The sequence below is a fragment of the Plutella xylostella genome, chromosome 3 (assembly GCF_932276165.1).
Source record: "Plutella xylostella chromosome 3, ilPluXylo3.1, whole genome shotgun sequence".
Lineage (NCBI taxonomy): Eukaryota > Metazoa > Arthropoda > Insecta > Lepidoptera > Plutellidae > Plutella > Plutella xylostella.
This window is the reverse complement of record NC_063983.1, coordinates 5,116,852-5,136,121: the sequence shown is the minus strand read 5'-3', so window position 1 is coordinate 5,136,121 and position 19,270 is coordinate 5,116,852. Positions and strand designations below refer to the sequence as shown.

At 39.3% G+C, this 19,270-nt stretch overlaps 1 protein-coding gene across 1 annotated transcript; it reads right to left on the bottom strand.

Moving 5' to 3' along the window:
- Positions 1–320: 320 nt before the first annotated feature.
- Positions 321–18,505, bottom strand: LOC105380148 (dyslexia-associated protein KIAA0319). Its single transcript, XM_038116922.2, has 14 exons — positions 18,090–18,505; positions 17,767–17,997; positions 17,152–17,687; positions 16,880–17,000; positions 16,437–16,666; positions 15,033–15,255; positions 12,598–12,755; positions 7,355–7,495; positions 6,410–6,650; positions 5,398–5,588; positions 4,558–4,848; positions 4,044–4,260; positions 1,520–1,687; positions 321–1,196 (listed from the first exon to the last, which is right to left on the bottom strand). Exons 1-14 carry the CDS (start codon positions 18,250–18,252, stop codon positions 1,039–1,041), a joined length of 3,069 nt encoding a protein of 1,022 aa, XP_037972850.2. The 5' UTR covers positions 18,253–18,505; the 3' UTR covers positions 321–1,038.
- Between the last annotated feature and the right edge of the window lie 765 nt (positions 18,506–19,270).

Genomic DNA, 19,270 nt, shown 5'->3' with positions numbered 1-19,270 from the left:
TTTGGTGCTAAGGGGTATGACGGTGTTGGGTAATTAAACACAGATTATGTTATTGTATGTTAGTATGTTTTATGAACTTTATACTAAATGATAGTATATATTTTAAACGATATACGTAATGTATGTTATACGAATTGATATTAGTCCTCGTAAGTATTATATATTTTGATATTATATAAAATGTACGTTATACCAATTGAATCTTATACCTTATGAAAATATAGATTTTGTTGTTATACGTAACGTTCGTTATGTTGTGAACGTTATTAATGTGAAATTATACATTTCGTTTTTATACGTCGCAATACGCACCCCAAATAAAAACTATGGTATTTCAATGGGCACTTGTGGCACAATCTGCAAATAATATAAATTATAGTTATCTCTCTTTACCAGACCCCATTGTCTGAGTTGTAAATATAATGTAATACTCCAAAGTCTAATAAAATCATTATTATCATCATATACCATGGTAATACTCGTACATAATAGGTTAACCATTGTAAATAAGTACCTACTGCTGGTAATTTCAGTCAATTATGCGTTCTAAACACGAACACTCAATTAAGTACTTAAATTATGAATACATTTTAATATTTTACGCCTAGACCTCATGTTTCTAGAAGCTTCCAAGGCTTATTACTTACTGAAAAAATATTTTGGTTCACGCTAATCTTTTTGAGAACAGTATCGCAAATATCGCCTTTCTATTTTGTTAATACACTTTCTAGTGTGGCAGGTAACAAAGGCACAGCCTCGGGGAGTAAATAATTTACTTTACAGGTACCTAAGTACACTATTCAATGCCATCCATGTCCAAAACAATATTGAATTCTTAGTGCATTGCTGCTGGAATCTGGGTTCTCCTCGCAAAACAACACTTGAGCGTCAATGCACTACGAATTCACTGTATCTTTGGAAACCTTGAGTTACAATGAACATAGGGTAGGTACTCGGTACTGTAATATGGCAATTATCAATATACTCAGCTCTGCTCAATATGCGTCAAGTAAACATTTGTTTGCATCACATTCGTTCCTACGTTTTCACCTTTCTTGAGGGTTTGTGGTGTCCGTTTTTCTTCCAGTTGGGCTGAGCGTCGCCGTTGAGCAGGCGGTTGAACGACGTCGTCTTGCTCTTCGACTCGAACAGTACGTCCGAATCCGTCTCCGATTCTGAGAGGTCCTTGCTTGTAACTGAAATTAAGAAAACTTCACTTAGGCCGCGTATAGTATCTCAGAATAAATCTACGAAAGCATAGCATGGACTAAGGTCCTTCTCAATTCCATTTCTGCCAATCACATCGCTGCATGTCATACTTCAGTTCCGCTATCTTGACGTTCTCATATGTTTAAAAGACAGTTAGCGGCTATAATTTCTATATGTATCTCTGCATTTCATATCAAATGCCTTTTGAAGCGATCCGAGGTATCGATCAAACTTTCACTCTAATTGTACTACAACATATTTCATGTCTAGCTACATCTCCCCCTCCACTAAAAGAGACAGCAACACTCACAAGGCTTATCCTCATGATCAGCCAATGGCAGCAGCCGGTAGGCGGGGGCGGGGCGCGGCGCGCGGGGGGCGGCCACTCGGCGGGCGCCGCGCGCGCACAGCGAACACAGCCCGCACGTGAGGCACAGAGCCGCGATGCCGCCGAGACTCGCGTAGACTACTGACCAGTCTGGGGGTGGAAAGGAGGGGGTTAGTAACTGTAGTCGATTGACTAAAGCTGTAAAAAATATTAAAATCATTCCTATGTTTGTCCACCATCAATTTGAGTATGCTGAAAATACCTACCTATTTTCAGCTGTAAGCCAGAGTCGATTGATGTTGGTGCCTATACATGTATGTAAAGATTGTACACCAACCATATCTTGACAACAAGTCATGGCTGTGCTACAATCGATTGTCGTTTATTTGCAATTCTAAGTACTTAATAATGGAAATACCAGAATAACAATGGTACAAATATTCCAAGTATTTGCACAACAGATGATGTCCAGTATTTGTCAACTACTGACGCAGGTATAAAGGACAAATGCGTTATTGCATCGCAGCTTATTCACATAATCTTAATAATATTAGTCTGGGGTAAATAATTTGATTTGGACTTACATATTTAATTGAACAGCGCTTCATTCTACACATATTTGCTGGCATCATTACATCTCACCAAAGTCCATTACTCTACGTCACCATTTTTTTGCATAATACTCGTACCTAAATAAGACAGCCAGGTGTTCGGCTCAATACAAACTTAACCGGTATTTCCCAAATTGTAAAGAGACGAGCAAAGCGAGGCCATACATCTCAACCCAGCGTTCCCTAAAGCCTAACCTTATCGGCATTTTCTCAACCCTAAAGAGGTGAGCGAAGCAAGGCCATATAAACCAACCTCGCATTCCTAAACCCTTGAGAGCCGAGCGAAGTGAGGCAATACATACCTACTTAACCGGCAATTCCTAAACCTTAAAGAGCCGAGCGAAGCGAGGCCATATAAACCAACCTCGCATTCCTAAACCCTTGAGAGCCGAGCAAAACGAGGCAATATATATGTCGCAGCCGGATTGTATAATCCGCCGCATTACATTACGGCTGGCCGCATTACATGACAGGGCCGCTTTGTAATGTGCCGGATGAAAGTTTAGCCGGATTGAATACGGCTGGATGAAATTTCGGCGGATTGTATTCGACGTCGTGCGTCCTTCAATATGGCTGGCCGTAATGTAATACGGCGAGGAATTATCCGCCGCTTTGAAAGTTTTTATTTTTCACTTTTAACACTCGTGGCGCTGCCTGACATAACAACAACAATGGCGTCGAATACAGTTCATGCGTTATAAAATTGCGAAGATATGAGTGCAAATGAAGAAATCGTGATAAATACGTTAGTGGACAGTGACTTTAAGAACAATTTTAACGTGCCGTTAAATATTTTCTATTCTGAGGCGCGAGCATAGGATTCGATACTATTTTCGAATCTACACGAAGGGTCGCTTTTACCAAACGCTAAACGTATTTAAATCAAATTTTAAATACATTTTGTACTAACTGACAGACGTATGACAGGCTACTAAATACGTTTAGCGTTTGGTGAAATTCCACCTAACATGGAAAAAACAAATGCCACTTTTGGAACTAACAAATTTGCCTTACATTTTGACAGTGACAGTTGGCGATACGCAACGTTAACGGAGGATCGAAACTTGTGCTCACGACTCTGCTCAATGTGGGACAGTGAAGAAACCATGGACAAAGGACCGAGTTTCGGAGGTTATAATGCACGTCAAAATAGGTAGGTAAAGTGCCCATGGATTCTGGTGGTTGGCGGAATTCCACACAATATTACTGGGGCTAAAAATATAATATCATGAATGTTGTCCAACTGACTTAGATCTCTACATAAAAATGATTATTTCATAAAGTATTAAAGTATTTAAGCCAAATAGTATAGTATTTTATAAATACGTCAATTAATTCTAAAGCTAATTTTTTTATTTACTATATTAGTGTCTATGATAATAATTCTAGACTAGTAAAAAAATTCATATTATGAAGAAACCTATGAGTGATTAATAAAAAAGATTTTTAATTCAATCAAACGTTGCTTTATTTTATAAGTATGGTCATGGTCACCCTACAATTTCAGTAGACGTACGATGTGGCTGAACGTGAGCCGCCGTATTGAAGAACGTATGGAAATGACAATCCGGCTAAACGTTGAACCGGCGCATTACAAAGCGGCCCTGTCATGTAATGCGGCCAGCCGTAATGTAATGCGGCGGATTATACGATCCGGCTGCGACATATACTTAATACAGCATTCCCTAAAGCCAGGCCATACATCTCAACCCAGCGTTCCCTAAAGCCTAACCTTATGGGCATTTTGTGAACCCTTAAGAGCCGAGCGAAGCGAGGCCATTTACACCAACCCCGTATTTCTTAAAACCTAGAGTGCCGAGCGAAGCGAGGCATCGCAAACCTAACCGGGATTCACTAAAATCCAGCATGAAAGTTCGTATAGACTGTCTATTTACCACAATCAGGCTGTGCGTCGGGCTGCATGAGCGTGAAGAGGCTCTGCATCCAGAAGGCGTCGCAGCGGCACGCGCGCGCCGCCTGGTCGCACGCGCCGCGCCCCGAGCACGAGCTCAGGCAGCGCACGGTGCGCACTCGCGCTACGCCCGCCCCGTAGGAATCGGTGCCCGCGCCCCGGACAAGGTTTAGGGCGCGGATGCCCTCGACGGCTTTGTTCTGGGGAGGTGGAAGATTGTTCTAAAATTTACCTAAGTATAGATGACAAGACTGAAAAAACAAAATGTTGGAGCAAGTTTCCAGCAAGTTCCAGTTCTTTTAACTGCTCACTTTACCAGGAATTTGAAGATATGTGGCCAACAAACATAATCATGTCTCCGTAGGAGATTTAATAGTTTACGTATAATCGTCAACAATTATTTAATAGGTATATATAAAAATTAACTTAATATTTAATAAGAGACCGACTGTTCTTTTTGACTGCATAATCACAAAAACAAGTAAATTATTACAAACCTCTTCAGACAAAAAGAATATCAGCTGCGTATTCCCGGTATCGATCTCCCCGCGCACTTCCGTCACATTCACTTTGACATCCTCCTTCAAAAGTAGCGCCATCTTCTGAACCAGCGAGTCCAACTGGCTCTGTGTGAACGTCGACACCGGGACATTGAGGGTCATCTCCAGAAGGTGCATCTCTAACGGGTCGGGTTTTATTTGCACGCTCACTGTGTCCCGGTCGGATTCTCCTTGGTCGTCTGTCACTGTTAGCTCGAAGACGTAGCGCCCCGGCTCTATGTTTGTTAGCTGTGGGAGATAATTTTTTTTAGCATCCAGTACAATACATAGATTTATCAACTGACAGTGACAGTGGGCATGTAAAACAGTTGCTCTTGTAGGGTCACACTAGCTGGCGGCTAGCCTGACGGTTGCCATGTTGTCTCTGAATTTCGGAACTAAAATATGATAGTGCCTAAACTTTAGTGCAATATACCTACAAGGGATAGATACTCCTGCGCAGATAGTCTAATATCGGCCAGAAGAACACAATAATTATTATTATGACCCTGGGTACGTTAGTTATTGTAACTAACCCTCACCATGAGCACAGGCTGCGTGTCAGTGTTGAGCACGACGGTGCCGGCGGCGAGGCCGGACGCGGCGCGCGCCCAGCGCCACGACACGTTGCGGGAGTCTTATACTTACTTGTCGTGTCGTGACGCTATCGGTTTCATACATTTAATATGGTGAGGAACATATTTGCATGTCGTGTCGTGTCGCGACATGTTATGCGAAATGTAAAGCGCGTCACGATACGACACGTAAGTGTGCCGGAAGTCTTATTCTAACCCTCACCATGAGCACAGGTTGCGTGTCAGTGTTGAGCACGACGGTGCCGGCGGCGAGGCCGGACGCGGCGCGCGCCCAGCGCCACGACACGATGCGGAAGTCATCCCGAGATGCGGACCCGTTCAGGGACAGCACGGGGAGAGGCAGAGAGAGGACTTGGTCGCCGCCCGCGTTCGCTTTTGGCGGGCTGTTCTTGTCTGTGAACGTGGAATGTGTTTTTTTTTAATTAGCCTAGTTTGTGTCCCACTGCTGGGCAAAGGCCTCAGTGGAATGTGTTAAAAAGCCATATTATGTGCTGCTGCTGTTACTGCTGATGTGGAACCAATTTATCTGGTCCTCTGTATAATGTATTTATTAGTGAACGGATCGAGCTACTTTTTGATGCGGAAACAGGAGAATGCTACATTAATTATTTATTAATTACCAGAACACAAGTTAAATTATGATAATACCCCAACATGCTATAATAAATTCTCCCATAACCAGTGACCATGATTATTTGAACTTATGTAGTGAGAAACGAAGATAAAATACATAGCAATGATTACAAGACCTTCACATAGGTAAAGGTGCTTCTAAACGGGCAATGTTTTTCGGCAATTTGAGGCTGCACCATTGGCTACTTATTGCCGGCTATCTTGATGGCTGAGCAACCGATGGCCGAGATATGTGTTGCAATATGGCTGCAATAGTATGGCTCATGTCACAGACTCTTAAACGAGCTACACGAAGAAAAGGATGCACTATACCATAATAATAGAGAGCGACGGGAACAGCAATAGAACTTGCTGGGCAATATTGCAGAAATATCGATCGCTCAGCGATCATCCGGCAATCTAAATAAACAATATCGGCCATACTGGCCATTGTGGCTATATGGCTAGGATATTACTGCAATATTGCTTAGTCCGCCTGTTATTGCTAGCAATGTTGCCAGCCACTGTGTTGCAGCAACAAATTGCCGAAAAAATATTACCCGTTTAAATAATTACCTTAAATAATATATTTACAAACTTACTCTGTGTAACAGTAACGGTAACGTTATCCGTTGCCGAATTCCCGTTGTCATCTAGCACCGTCAGCGAAAACACGTACTGTCCTTTAGTCAAGCCGGTAGCGTTGGCCACAGACTCATTATAGCCTACGATAGTGGAGTTAGTGGGCCCGTCGACGCAATGCCAAGTGTACGCGACTATTCTGTGATCGTCGTGAGAGCTGGACCCGTTCAATGTGACCCAGGTCTGGGGCAGCGATATGAACTGTAAGAGGATTAGTGGAGGTACACACACATTTGTTAGGAGTGATTTTTGCATGCTTATGTAACGGTTAGAACTGGTGTGAGAGTGGGTAATATCGCTGATATAGCGCGAGCAGATAAATTGACTGAAAATGGTTGTCGGACTCAAGCTGCATTTACCTTCTCCCACTTATGTAATGGCCGCCATCTTCATATTGTTTCTTTATGTAATGACATAATGTGGGTGATTCTTGAAATTGACACTAGCGATATCACTCACTCTCATTCTAATTTAATTGTTATTGCCGTGAACTATTATAGTAGTGAGAATTCGAAGGTAGGTACTCAATCCGGTTAGATATTTACAGGACAGATTAAGATCTTCAAACTTGAGTTTGCGTTAGAGTCTTATTTTATTAATGAGAGAACATCATATTATTTAAGATACACCATACTTATACTTACTTATGACTATGACTTCTATGACACACACACAAACTTCATGCAAGGTTTGCTTCACAATATTATGTATACCTAAATAACTATATATCATGTTAAACTTCTCCCATTATGCTACCATGCATCATGTTTAATGAACACCCCTTGTTTGAATTTACATTTCCAATATTTTTTTCTTCACCTTATTTTCCACTCAGAGTTTCATTTGTTTAGTATAAGAACTCTGCTTTAGTCTATAGCTCTTCTAACCGTTAAGTTTGTACTTACGAGGTCAGACCCGGCGTTGGCGACAGGCGGAGTGTTCGTGGGAGGTTTCACGAACACATGCACCTCTGCTGTAGAGGACTGCCCCGACGAATCTGTCACCTTCAGTACGAATGTGTACATGCCCTCTGATAGGTTGGATAGCTGTATTCAGGGAACAGAGGTTAAAAATGTTAGTAAAGTGCAGGACAGTTTTGTATATTAAAATTTAAATTATAGTTTTTTAGGCGAATAACAAATTAGGCAACTAGCTAATGGTTACAAATTAATATACTTTGTAGATGTAAAGCCAAACCAGGAATATAAAAACCCTGTATTAAGAGCGCCACATTCGCGTTGAGGACTGCAACACTAAGTATAGTCATACCAATGTGAATTGGCTATGCTCAAATTTATAATAGTATTTTTTTAATGATTTATTTTGAAAAGAGTGTCAGTAGCTCAGTGAGAGGATTACTATGGGTTCTTTGGAACTTAAGTAACATGACGTGTACTAAAAGTCTAACGGTGAAGGAAAACATCGTGCAAACCCACATTTAGATTACAGTTGTGTAAGTATTTACCTTGTAGGTACTCATTAACGGCAATTGAAAATAGATAAATTGACCTAAAGGCATAATGCTGAAATGGTTTTAAGCATTCAATAGACAAGAGTAAGTGGCTTAATATTTTCCATCCTCACAGGAATTCGAAATAAAGTAGGTACATCTTAGCCTCTTACAGGTTTGCATGCAGAACTATGTAATAAGAAAGTTAAACCCATTGACTGGATAAAATATGTGTAGGTATAATCAATCAAAATTAGAACCTAAATATTCAACCGATTTGATATGTAGGTATTCACTATGATATATTTCAGATGTCTCGGATTCGCCGTCCCTTGATGAGTCGCTTTCACTGCCACCAAGATTAATAATCAATTTTTCAATTTCTGTTTCAATTATTGTAATGTAATTAATAAAAACTACAGTAATAGCTTCAAAATTGCCAATTCATTTGCTCATACTATACTATATACCTACAAGTCATTTTGACAATAGCATCAGTTATGTTATCAAGAGAAATATAGTCCAATCCCACGGACTTTTACTCCGACAAATACTCGTGTTTGTGGTAAATTAGTTTCCTTTCACGGCTATGGATAGTTAACGGCATTTAGAAACACAAAAACTCACAAAAGCTAAAATAAACACTACGCATTGACAGCACCACAGTTTGACAGCAATAGACAAATGACATTTTTGAGTTTATGACACTTTGTGATACCTGTGCAAGAAAAAAGTTCTATTGCTTTTCCGCAATATGGCGAGGGTTTTTATATTCCTGGTTTGGCTATAGATGTGTTAATTCATAACAATGTTTTATTTCGAGATTTATTTTATATTAGCACGGATACAGAAACTGTATTAGCAAGTTACGGTTACCAAAAATAATCGATACTAACCATAAAATTCCTAGAAAAACCAGTTTACTAGATTACAAAAACCCTAACTTTGCAACTAAACTCAGAAACTAGTGCCATTACCAAAAAAAGTTTATGAGCGCAAACCATGGGCACACAACACATTCTATGTAATGAATGACACAGATGTGGAACATCTTAGTCTTCTTCATTCATTTAGGGCTTAGTACCAGCAAAAAAAAAACTTTCTCATCTTTAAATAAATCGACCACTACAAATTTAGCAGTATTTACAAATTCTGTTCTAAGGGATATGGACAAAGGAGGACAAGTGGACGCCATTTATACCGACTTTGAAAAGGCGTTTGATCGAGTCGATCATACGATCTTACTAAATAAAATTGAGACATTGGGAATCTGCGGCAATCTACTGCGCTGGACCGAATCATACATAAAGAACCGCAACCAAGCTGTTAGAATAGGCAACTGTAGATCAGGTGTAATTCATGTGCCATCAGGCGTCCCACAAGGGTCTATTTTGGGACCACTTCTTTATGTAGCATATTTATATGATATCGGAAGCTGTTTTAAAAATTCGAAATTTCTCCTATACGCCGATGATAAAAAGGTTTACAAGAAAGTTGCATCAATTGAAGACTGCCAACTACTTCAGGAGGACCTGATCGTCTATCAGTATATTATTATAAGAACAGAATTAACGTGAATGCCGATAAATGCACCTACATTAGTTTTACTAGGAAAACAACACCTGTTTCCTATTCTTACTCCCTGAATAATGTTCCACTGAAAAGAGTGTATGTGATGCGAGATCTGGGTGTGTTATTGGACCCCAAACTAACTTTCCACGACCACATTGAATGCATAGTCAATAAGGCATTTAAAAGTCTTGGTTTCATATTGAGAGTCAGTAAGCCATTTAAGGACATTAACTGTGTTTATGTTTTATACTTTGCCTACGTTAGAAGTGTCCTAGAATATTGTTGCTCTGTCTGGAACCCGCAATACACCATTTATATGGATATGATTGAGCGCATTCAAAAAAGATTTATAAACCATATTAATTATAGATCTGGACTGCAGGATGATTATGAGTCTTCTTGTTCTCGCCTAAAATTTATGACCTTAAAGGATCGTCGTATAGTTTTGGACATGAAACTACTATATAATGTATGTCATGGCATTGTAGACTGCCCTGAACTCGTAAACATAATGTTATCCCTGAATACACCATCCACCCGCACACGTCATACTCGCAAAGCCCTTTTCCACATACCTTTAGTGCATACAAACTACGCAAGTAACTCCATAAGTTGCCGACTACCTAAAACTTATAATAAACAGTTCTCAGACCTTGACATTTTTAATTTAACGCAAATGAGTTTTGTAAACAGAATAAGGGAATGGTTTTTCGCCAAGGATACGAGGGCTACACCGAAAAGATCGGGAATAGAATACTTAGGAATAAATTAGAGTGAAACCTTTTTGGTGTATCAAATGTAGTGTTTTTTCAAACATAATTCCATTTTCGAATTTAAAAAAAGTAAAAAATAAAAGAGTATTGACCATTTGAATTTGACAAGTCGGTGTAAAAAATGGAGCTTACGCGGGAACATTTCCGTGCAATAATTTTTCACAACTTTCGTCGAGGTTTATCTCAAGAACAATGTCTCGCCGAGCTTGTTTCTATTTATAAACTTGAAGCACCAAGTAAAACGACTATATATCGTTGGTATTCTGAGTTTCGCCGTGGACGTTCCTCTCTTACCACAGTCCCTTCTACTGGTCGGCCAAAAACAGCGGTAACACAAGATAACATCGATGCTGTACGCCAGTTAATAAAAGAAGATAGACATGTGACATACGAGCAGATTCGGGCTTCTCTCAGCATTGGTATGACAGCCATTCAAACCATTTTACATGAAGAACTGGGTGTCAAGAAGTTAGTTTCGCGCTGGGTGCCCCACCGTTTGACCGAGGAACAAAAGTCGGCTCGTGTTAATTGGTGTCGATCTGCTCTGCAACGGTTCAATGGAGGCAGTTCAAATGCTGTCTACAATATCGTCTCTGGTGATGAATCGTGGATTTATTCATATGAGCCCGAAAGAAAACATCAATCGGCAGTTTGGGTCTTCGAAGGTGAGGTCAAGTCAACAAAAGTTATTCGCTCACGCAGCGTGTCGAAAAAAATGGTCGCTTCGTTTGTATCGAAAACTGGCCATGTGGCTACGATTCCATTACAAGAACAAAGGATGGTTACTGCTGATTGGTACACAACAGTTTGTTTGCTGGAAGTCGTAAGAGAACTTCGTAAAACTAACCCGAATCGTCGTATAATCCTTCACCACGATAATGCAAGCTCTCATACCGCTCGCAAAACAAGAACGTTTTTAAATATGGAAAACGTGGAGTTGATGGACCATCCTCCGTATAGCCCTGATCTGAGCCCCAATGATTATTTTACATTCCCAAGAATTAAAGATATGCTACGTGGTCAACGGTTTAGCGGCCCAGAAGAGGCGGTCGAAGCTTACAAATCAGCTGTTTTGACAGTATCCACTTCAGACTATAGTGGTTTGCAATGGAAACCAGCAATCATGTAAACAAACCAAATTGTCACGATTACTCCGTAATCACATACATTTTCGATCAATTTATGAACATAGTCTGATTTCAACGAACACACCATTGTTTTCACATTATCTTCAACACGATTTAACTTGTATTTATAAGTTAAATTTGTTAAAACATTTGCAACGTAAAAATTTCGAAGTATTTGACAAGCTGTCATCTTAGTTTTTTACTCATCGAACTCTATAAGTCATTGAAAAGTTAGTGTTGTTCGTAATCTGAAGTTATCTTTTATTTTTAATTTAATAAATTATTTTAATTTAATATTATTTGAATACAATTAAAAAAAAATTCAAGAGCTTAATATAATTAACCAAAACGAAAAAAGGAAGAGGAAGAAATGAAAAAGCTCGACGGCATTTTAGACATGGCAAGCGATGACATAGTGGTCCATTTATAATTACAGTCACCGGCGACACTTCTGATAGTGATGATGACGAAGACGAAGATTTAAATTTGTTTTAATAAACACTTTTTTTATATATAATCAGTTTTATTTTATAGTCTATGGCTTATATATTTAATCTAATTAGAACACTATGACATCACTATGGGCATAAACAATACGCTGTCAATGTCAGTCCGCCATATTTGTTTACATGATTGTTGGTTTCTATTGCAAACGACTGTACAATTACTGTTTCAATGATTGGTTTAATCGAATGAAAAAGTGCATTGAATGTCACGGAGACTACTTTGAAAAACAATAAAAGTAAATAATATTATGATTTCTTTGTACTTTTTTCTATTCCCGATCATTTCGGTATCGCCCTCGTAGTTATTGATTTACAAATTTAGAATTTTTAAATGACATGCTGGTGACTTTTGTGTTTAATATAATACATGAGTCAACTCTAAATGAATTTTTGTTTATCTTTTGATGCTTGTAATTTTTAATTGCTTGTAATCTTTTGTAATTTTTCGTGTGACTGTATTGTAACCTAAATTTTGCATGTGTTTTTTATATTTTAGTTTCTGTCTGATGTAATTGTGATTTGTTTGTATAATGTAAGTCCGTAATTGGCCTATGTATGGCTTATTGAATACCTAAGCTATTATTTTGTCTTGTGCTGTGGATTTTGTGAAATAAATAAATAAAATAAATTTAATCAGAAGCAAAATTAGTGCTGTAGGCCTCTAGAAGCTATGTATTGTGTATTGCGAGTAAATACGTCGAAATGTCTCTCCATCCTCACCTGTAAATAGGGCGAGTGTGTGTTCTGCATATCAACCGCCTTATTCTCATCCTGCGCCGCCTTGGTCCATTCCCACTGCACGATCTCGTGGTCGTCCGTGGACAGGCTGCCGTTTAACGTCAGCTTGTTGTTGGGCAGGTAGATTATCACGTCTTGACCTGGAAGTGGAAGTTATAGGGGAATTAAAGAAGAGGGGTTGAATTTATTATGCCCGGACACGATACAGCGTGGTGACGTCGCATCGCAAACAATTGCGACAGTAATCAAAATCAAGCATTTGCCCTGAAACACTGTCAAACCCGTCGCAACTCGCAACGAAGTGTTCGGGCCCATAGTTGTCAAATTTTAAATATGTACTTTGAAAAAATTTGGGGTTTTTCTCTTTAACGCTAATTTTAAGATCTAAAGTAGGCCACATATTGAAATTGCAATACTTCGGTTCTAAGGTTTTCTATCTATACCTAATCAAATTGCCATCGATATATTTAGCGAATATGCGGGCTCAAACATTATTGTGTTAACACCTACTCATTCACCCGCATTTGTATTTGAAACTGCGTATGTTTTTATGCTATACTAGCTGTTGCCCGCGAGCTTCGCTTCGCCTTAAAATTATTTTGCCGTGGACTACTCCCGAACTACCTACCCAATAACATGCCATGGTGGTATTAAATTAGATGAAAGTTGACAAATAAGTACGAAGATATTTGACTAAAAATGATTTTCATGACTTCATTGAGCAAAGACTTGTATAGCAATGGCAGAATAGTAATTTATAAATGTTTAATTTCAAGCATCTTACTTATGCAGTTTTGGTTTTTTTCATACTACTTATTTTTTTTCACTTTAACTCCCATTTTTCAAAACAAAACCATAACTTTACTAAGGTGTGCAGACATGTTAGATTGAAAACATCTAGGTATCTTGCAATATCCTATTGTAACTAAGCTTTACGGCTGTTTTAACAGCATGCAGATTTCATCACGCACGTGGGATAGCACGCCATTTTCCCGCATCTCGTGTGCATATTCCACGCGTCACAATGAATACTTGTATGAACGCGTGCGGGGAAATCCCGCGTGCGTGATCAAATCCGCATGCTGTTAAAAACAGCCTAAGTTCAACCGCTAACTCCGGTTTTTGTGGGAAAATACGGTACCTAAGCTACGTCCCTTCCTAATTTCAACGCCTACGCTACGTTTAGCCTGTGCGTGTCAGTCATGGGAATTCCGTATAGAAAATCTCTGCATATTTTCCTAAAACACCTACGTAATAAGTTTCATGGTTTTATCTTCAAAAATGACGCATAAGAACCAAATGACAATGAATTATACGTATTGAAAAGTACAGTCGTTTATTGGGTTGTTTTCGAGGACCTTAAACACTTACTGCAAATACATACAAACTATAAGTACATTAGCTAAAATCAAACCATACCGCGATCTATATCCGATCCGACAACGCCATCTAGGAGCGGACATAGCTACTATATAAATTAAACTTCTAAAACTCAACACCCATAAAACTTTCAACCCCTATATTACACCCCCACACTGGGTTTTTTTTATATGCTAATTATTATTTTTTTGTGATTATGTAGTGCCTAAATACAAAATATAATGTTTTTATCTTCAAAAATGACGAACTTCATACAAAATATGAACACCTATTTCATCCACTCACAGATCGAAGTTTCAAAAACGCTAGAACAAAATGTTTAATTATTGCTCATCAAGTGCTTAAATATAAAGTTTATTTAAAAAAAGATCTACCCCGGCCGGGAATCGAACCCGGGACCTTCGGCATAGCAGTCAGGGTCACTAACCACTACGCCAGTCAGCCGTAGTATTTTTATCTTTTAAAATTAAGTATTCGCATACAACTTTTAACCCCCCCTTTTAACCCCTTACAACCTCCGTTTCGCAATAAAAAGTAGCCTATGTTCTTTCTCAGGGTCTAGACCATATGTATACCAAATTTCATTCAAATCCGTTCAGTAGTTTTGGCGTGAAAGAGTAACAGACAGACAGACAGACAGACAGACAGACAGTTCCGGATATAACCAACAGATGGCACTAAAAGCGCAATACAGAGAGCTTGTATGGAACCGAGGCGAATTAATATGAAGATCCTACTTCGCGGTATTAAAGTTTTTCAGTTGTCTGAAATAAATACAAAACCTAATATGTTAAATCTATTCTATAGTAGGAGAGTCAGACAGTGACTTTCGCATTTATAATATTAGTTAGGATTAGGATATATACCCTATACCCATCGATTCATTAGGTAGATGGGACAAAAATAGACTTACTTGACTTTTTCCTGATTGAGATAAAAAATACCCGTATGATCTGTATGTTATACTGCAAATATGACATTTTATTCCAATGAGTAAACCCTTGTTTCCTCACCTCTCCCAAAGATTCCAATCTCACCTGCATTAGCCTCCGGCGGGTAATCAGTCGGGTTCAGCACTGTAATATTCGCAGTGGTCGAATTCTTGACATGGTCGGAGTCCTCCACAGTGAGTTGGAAGGTGTAGTTGCCGGGCTGCTTGAGGTCGTTCAACACGAGCGTGGGCCCGTCCTGAAGCGGCGGCTGGTAGCCGATCGGACCCGCTTTGACCTCCCAGTGCCAGGAGATTATTGCGTCGTCGTCCTGTTGGGAGTTTTATATTTTTATACTATTAACATGAATTGGGGCTGAAGGTGTAGGCTGTAGGTGAGGTATCTCAGATGGGACATCCATATGTATACTATACCTGGCTCGTTGACTATGTAAAAAGCAAACGTGGGCGTGGCGTGGCGATGTCATGGCTACTTATCTGGCTTCTTCATATAACTTATACATTTGTCACAACCTTAGGCTATGGTTGCTGTAAAAATGTGTGTCGACCAAATAAGCGACATACTTCCGAAACCGACGAGCGTGTATGAGGAGACTTATGAATGTAGAGGAAGCGAAACAAGTATATCAGAATCGTGGCACATTAATAGTCTTCGCCTACCTCTCTGGGAGACAGACGTCAGCATAATATAAGTATAGGTATGTACAGAGTGGGCCAGTGAAAAGTTTAAATTTAAAAAAATCACAGAAAAAAAACTATAAGTAATATTTCAAAAAAACATTTTTTAATATAACGTCAGTAGTCGGGAATTTTTTTTGGAATAATAATAGTGTTCATATGGCCACCGTCGCGACTTCGGTATTCTTCCAAACGAGAATGGAAATTTGTCAATACTCTTTTCCATATTGTTGGTATTGCCACCATCTCTTCCCTAATCTTTGCTTTTAATTCACGCAGCCTCCTTGGTTTATGAATGTACACATGGTGCTTCAGGTATCCCCACAGAAAAAAAAACTACTGGGACAGGTCAGAGCTCCTGGGTGGCAAGGATATCGCCTCTCCGTGAAATCAGCTTTTCCGGGAAAAATTCTAAAACTACCGGCATGGACTCAATTGACGTGTAACAAGTGGTTTCGTGTTGCTGGAACCACGTTATCGAATTGTAACCTCAAATTCCTATAGCTTAGGGGACAGAAACACTCGTAACACTTCCTATGGCAATACCGAGGTCTCTATGCAACAAAATTTCCATTCTCGTTTGGAAGAATGCCGAAGTCGCGACGGTGGTCATATGAACACTATTATTATTTAAAAAAAAAATCCCGACTTCTGACGTTATATTAAAAAAAGATTTTTTGAAATATTTCTTATAGTTTTTTTTCTGTGAATTTTTTAAACTTTTCACTGGCCCATCCTGTATTACAGACAAACCGCAGTTGCAGGAACCACACCGACAAGAGCAAGGCTCTTAAATTTAAGAAGTATGTATTACCTTACTAGCGCCGCCGTCCAGCACGGCCATGGAGTTGGGCAGCTTGACGCTCTGCGCGCGCGGCGTGATGAGCACGAGCGGCGGCGTGTTGGTGCGCTGCCGCGGCGCCACCGTCACGTTGCCGAAGCCCTCGCCGTACGCGCCCGTCCCGTTCACTGTGACCTTGAACTGGTACTGGCCTTCCGTCAGGTCGGTTAGCGTGACGGACGCGCCGTTCTGCTTCATGTTGCCTGGTGGATTGGAGTTTTTGAATGCAGTGTAAAAGATGCCACATAAACATGATTGTGGAAGTTACATTAATTATAAGTAAATACAAAGTTATGTTATCTGGGGATATATTTTATGTCAAGATCAGCCATTTGGAAGCTGATATATTCAAGCAGTATATAACCCCTATAAACTATATCTTCATATTGTATAAGGATGATAGAGATACTGCTTACCAGTAAATCCTCCTTTAGGCTGGTCAACTAGTGTCCAGACATAATTGTAATGGCTCTGAGTGGCTTTTTCATCAGGAATGGTAAATGCATCCAGGGTTACTTCATTGTCTGGTAGTTGAACCTGCAAATTTTAAGAAACTAGTAAGTTCATTACATTATTATTTTTTTTATTTCTTTTGTGTATTTATCATCAATCAAATGCATTGTTTGAGCAATTTTATGCAAAAATATATGTGTCTTTATATATATTACTATAGATATGGTTAAATTACCTCTTTGGACACAATAGAGACTGTCAGTTTTTGAATGGTACTTGGCGAAGAAGATTCAAGCTTTGGCTCAGCAGATAGATCTTCAGTTTTCTTCATCATAGTTTCTAGATCTGTGGGGCCCTTAGAATAAGGTCTGGAGTTCTGAACACACATACCCTGTTCATTCTCAGAGGTGCCTGGTATACACTTACAGATTCCATTACGAGTTTTAATACTTAGAGGAATACACTCAGCATTGAATGGGCAGTCTTCAGCTACCCCAACTTCACAAGGGTCCTTGTCTAGAAAGCTTGAAGCATCAAGTATCATTTCTCCCACATTGTTATCCCTATATTTGCTATAGGGTCTTGAATTGTCCTCATCTTCAATGTTTGGAAGATTGCTTAGGAATCTGGCTAAGAAATTAGGGTCAACATCTTCTGGTCCTATATCATTTCTGTGGCTGCTGCTGTATGGAGAGTAGATGGAGTCATCTTCAGGTACAAAGTTGTTTGCTTCCCTATAGTTGGACTGGTCAAGAATGTCTGACCAATTCTCTGCAAAAAATTAAGAATGTGAACAAATTAGCAGCAGTAAAAGAGGGCAGGTGTAATATACTTAAGGGTAGATAAATACCATTGGGCAGAACAGGTTTGACCAGTATCATGGAGACATGGGACTCCCACTTCCTGTTGCCAGTCCTCAGCTGCGGCAGACAGAGCTCGTCGCTCACACACTCCACATGCAGGCACCGGCCATTGTGGATAAACACGATGTTGCACGAGTCGGCGATGCAGCACGCCATCACGCATTGTCGCAACCCTCGAAGATTTGTCTTTTCTGTATAGTTGCCCGCTGATAATTTCCCTAAAATAAATGAGGATTTTTTTATAACTTTAAAATTCATATAAATTCTTAAAACGCGGAATGTTTTAGTGCAGCTTATGAAAGGTACTTACCAACTGGAGTAAAGTTGATGAAATTTTTTGGATGAAGTTTCGGGCAAGTGTTGCTTTCATATTTATCACTCCAGGCTTTATTGAACTGTCCTAGGCATACTTTGATGTTTATAGAGAGTATGAGTAAAAACACGGTAGTAAAGGCATTATTATTTATGCTCATGATCAAATTAGGATAAGTAATGTCGAATTTTAAGGGACAGATGTGGATCACAACAGACCACGATTTAAATTGAAATACGACTTTAGGCTAGCGGGTAACATTTATCAGGATCGGATGAACTGAAATACTGTAGATACCACATTAGTTGCGTAGGCGTTATGATAAAATTGCTTTGCAAATCATTTTATACATTTTATTTTGCATTTGCAATAATTCTGCGGCTGGATTATTACTCTGTGATGAACAGACATTGACATCGCAATCGGTGTCACCTAAGCTGTCAATGTCAAAAACAACCATAATGTAGTCTGTGGAGTCGATAGCCAAAACTCAGAATAATAACGGCATTGGCCTGCATCACTATGAGTAGGGAAAGAGTTGAACTGGCTATTCTATAAGCTAAAGAGATATTTTGGCCTGATGCCTTATGATGCACCTCTTTTACTGTGCTGTTGCCGCCTGTTTCTGTCGAGCAGAGTTACGACCTCACCCACTTCCATCTCGAGTTTGAGAAGCCATGTCTCCTGTCCCTCATCTCTGATCTCTGATTATATATCTATAAGTAACTTAACTAACTCAGACACACCCTAGGCTGTTAGCGACTGACTCTTATATTGACTGGATGATTATGTTACCGTCACCACACAGTTGCAAACTACCTATACCTAACTAACTAGGGTAAAAGTACTAGTAACTGGCAGTTTAAGCGACTAGCAACACAAAAAAATATATTAAAAATAAAGTATTGGCCTGATTTAAGCACTGGTAGGCTTGAATTACTGGCAATAAGATGACGAACAATTATAGGCATAAATGGTAAAGATATATGATTAATATTCGATTTTAATGAAGTTTATATCCACTACCCCCAAAAAACCTAGTAACTGGCAGTAAAAATTAGTAACTGTCACATGATGTTTCAGTAACTGGCACCTTTAAAAAAATCATGCAATTAGGTCAATAAGTACTCTAAAATCAATAATATATTTGATATTAGGTAATGTACAATTACCTGTCT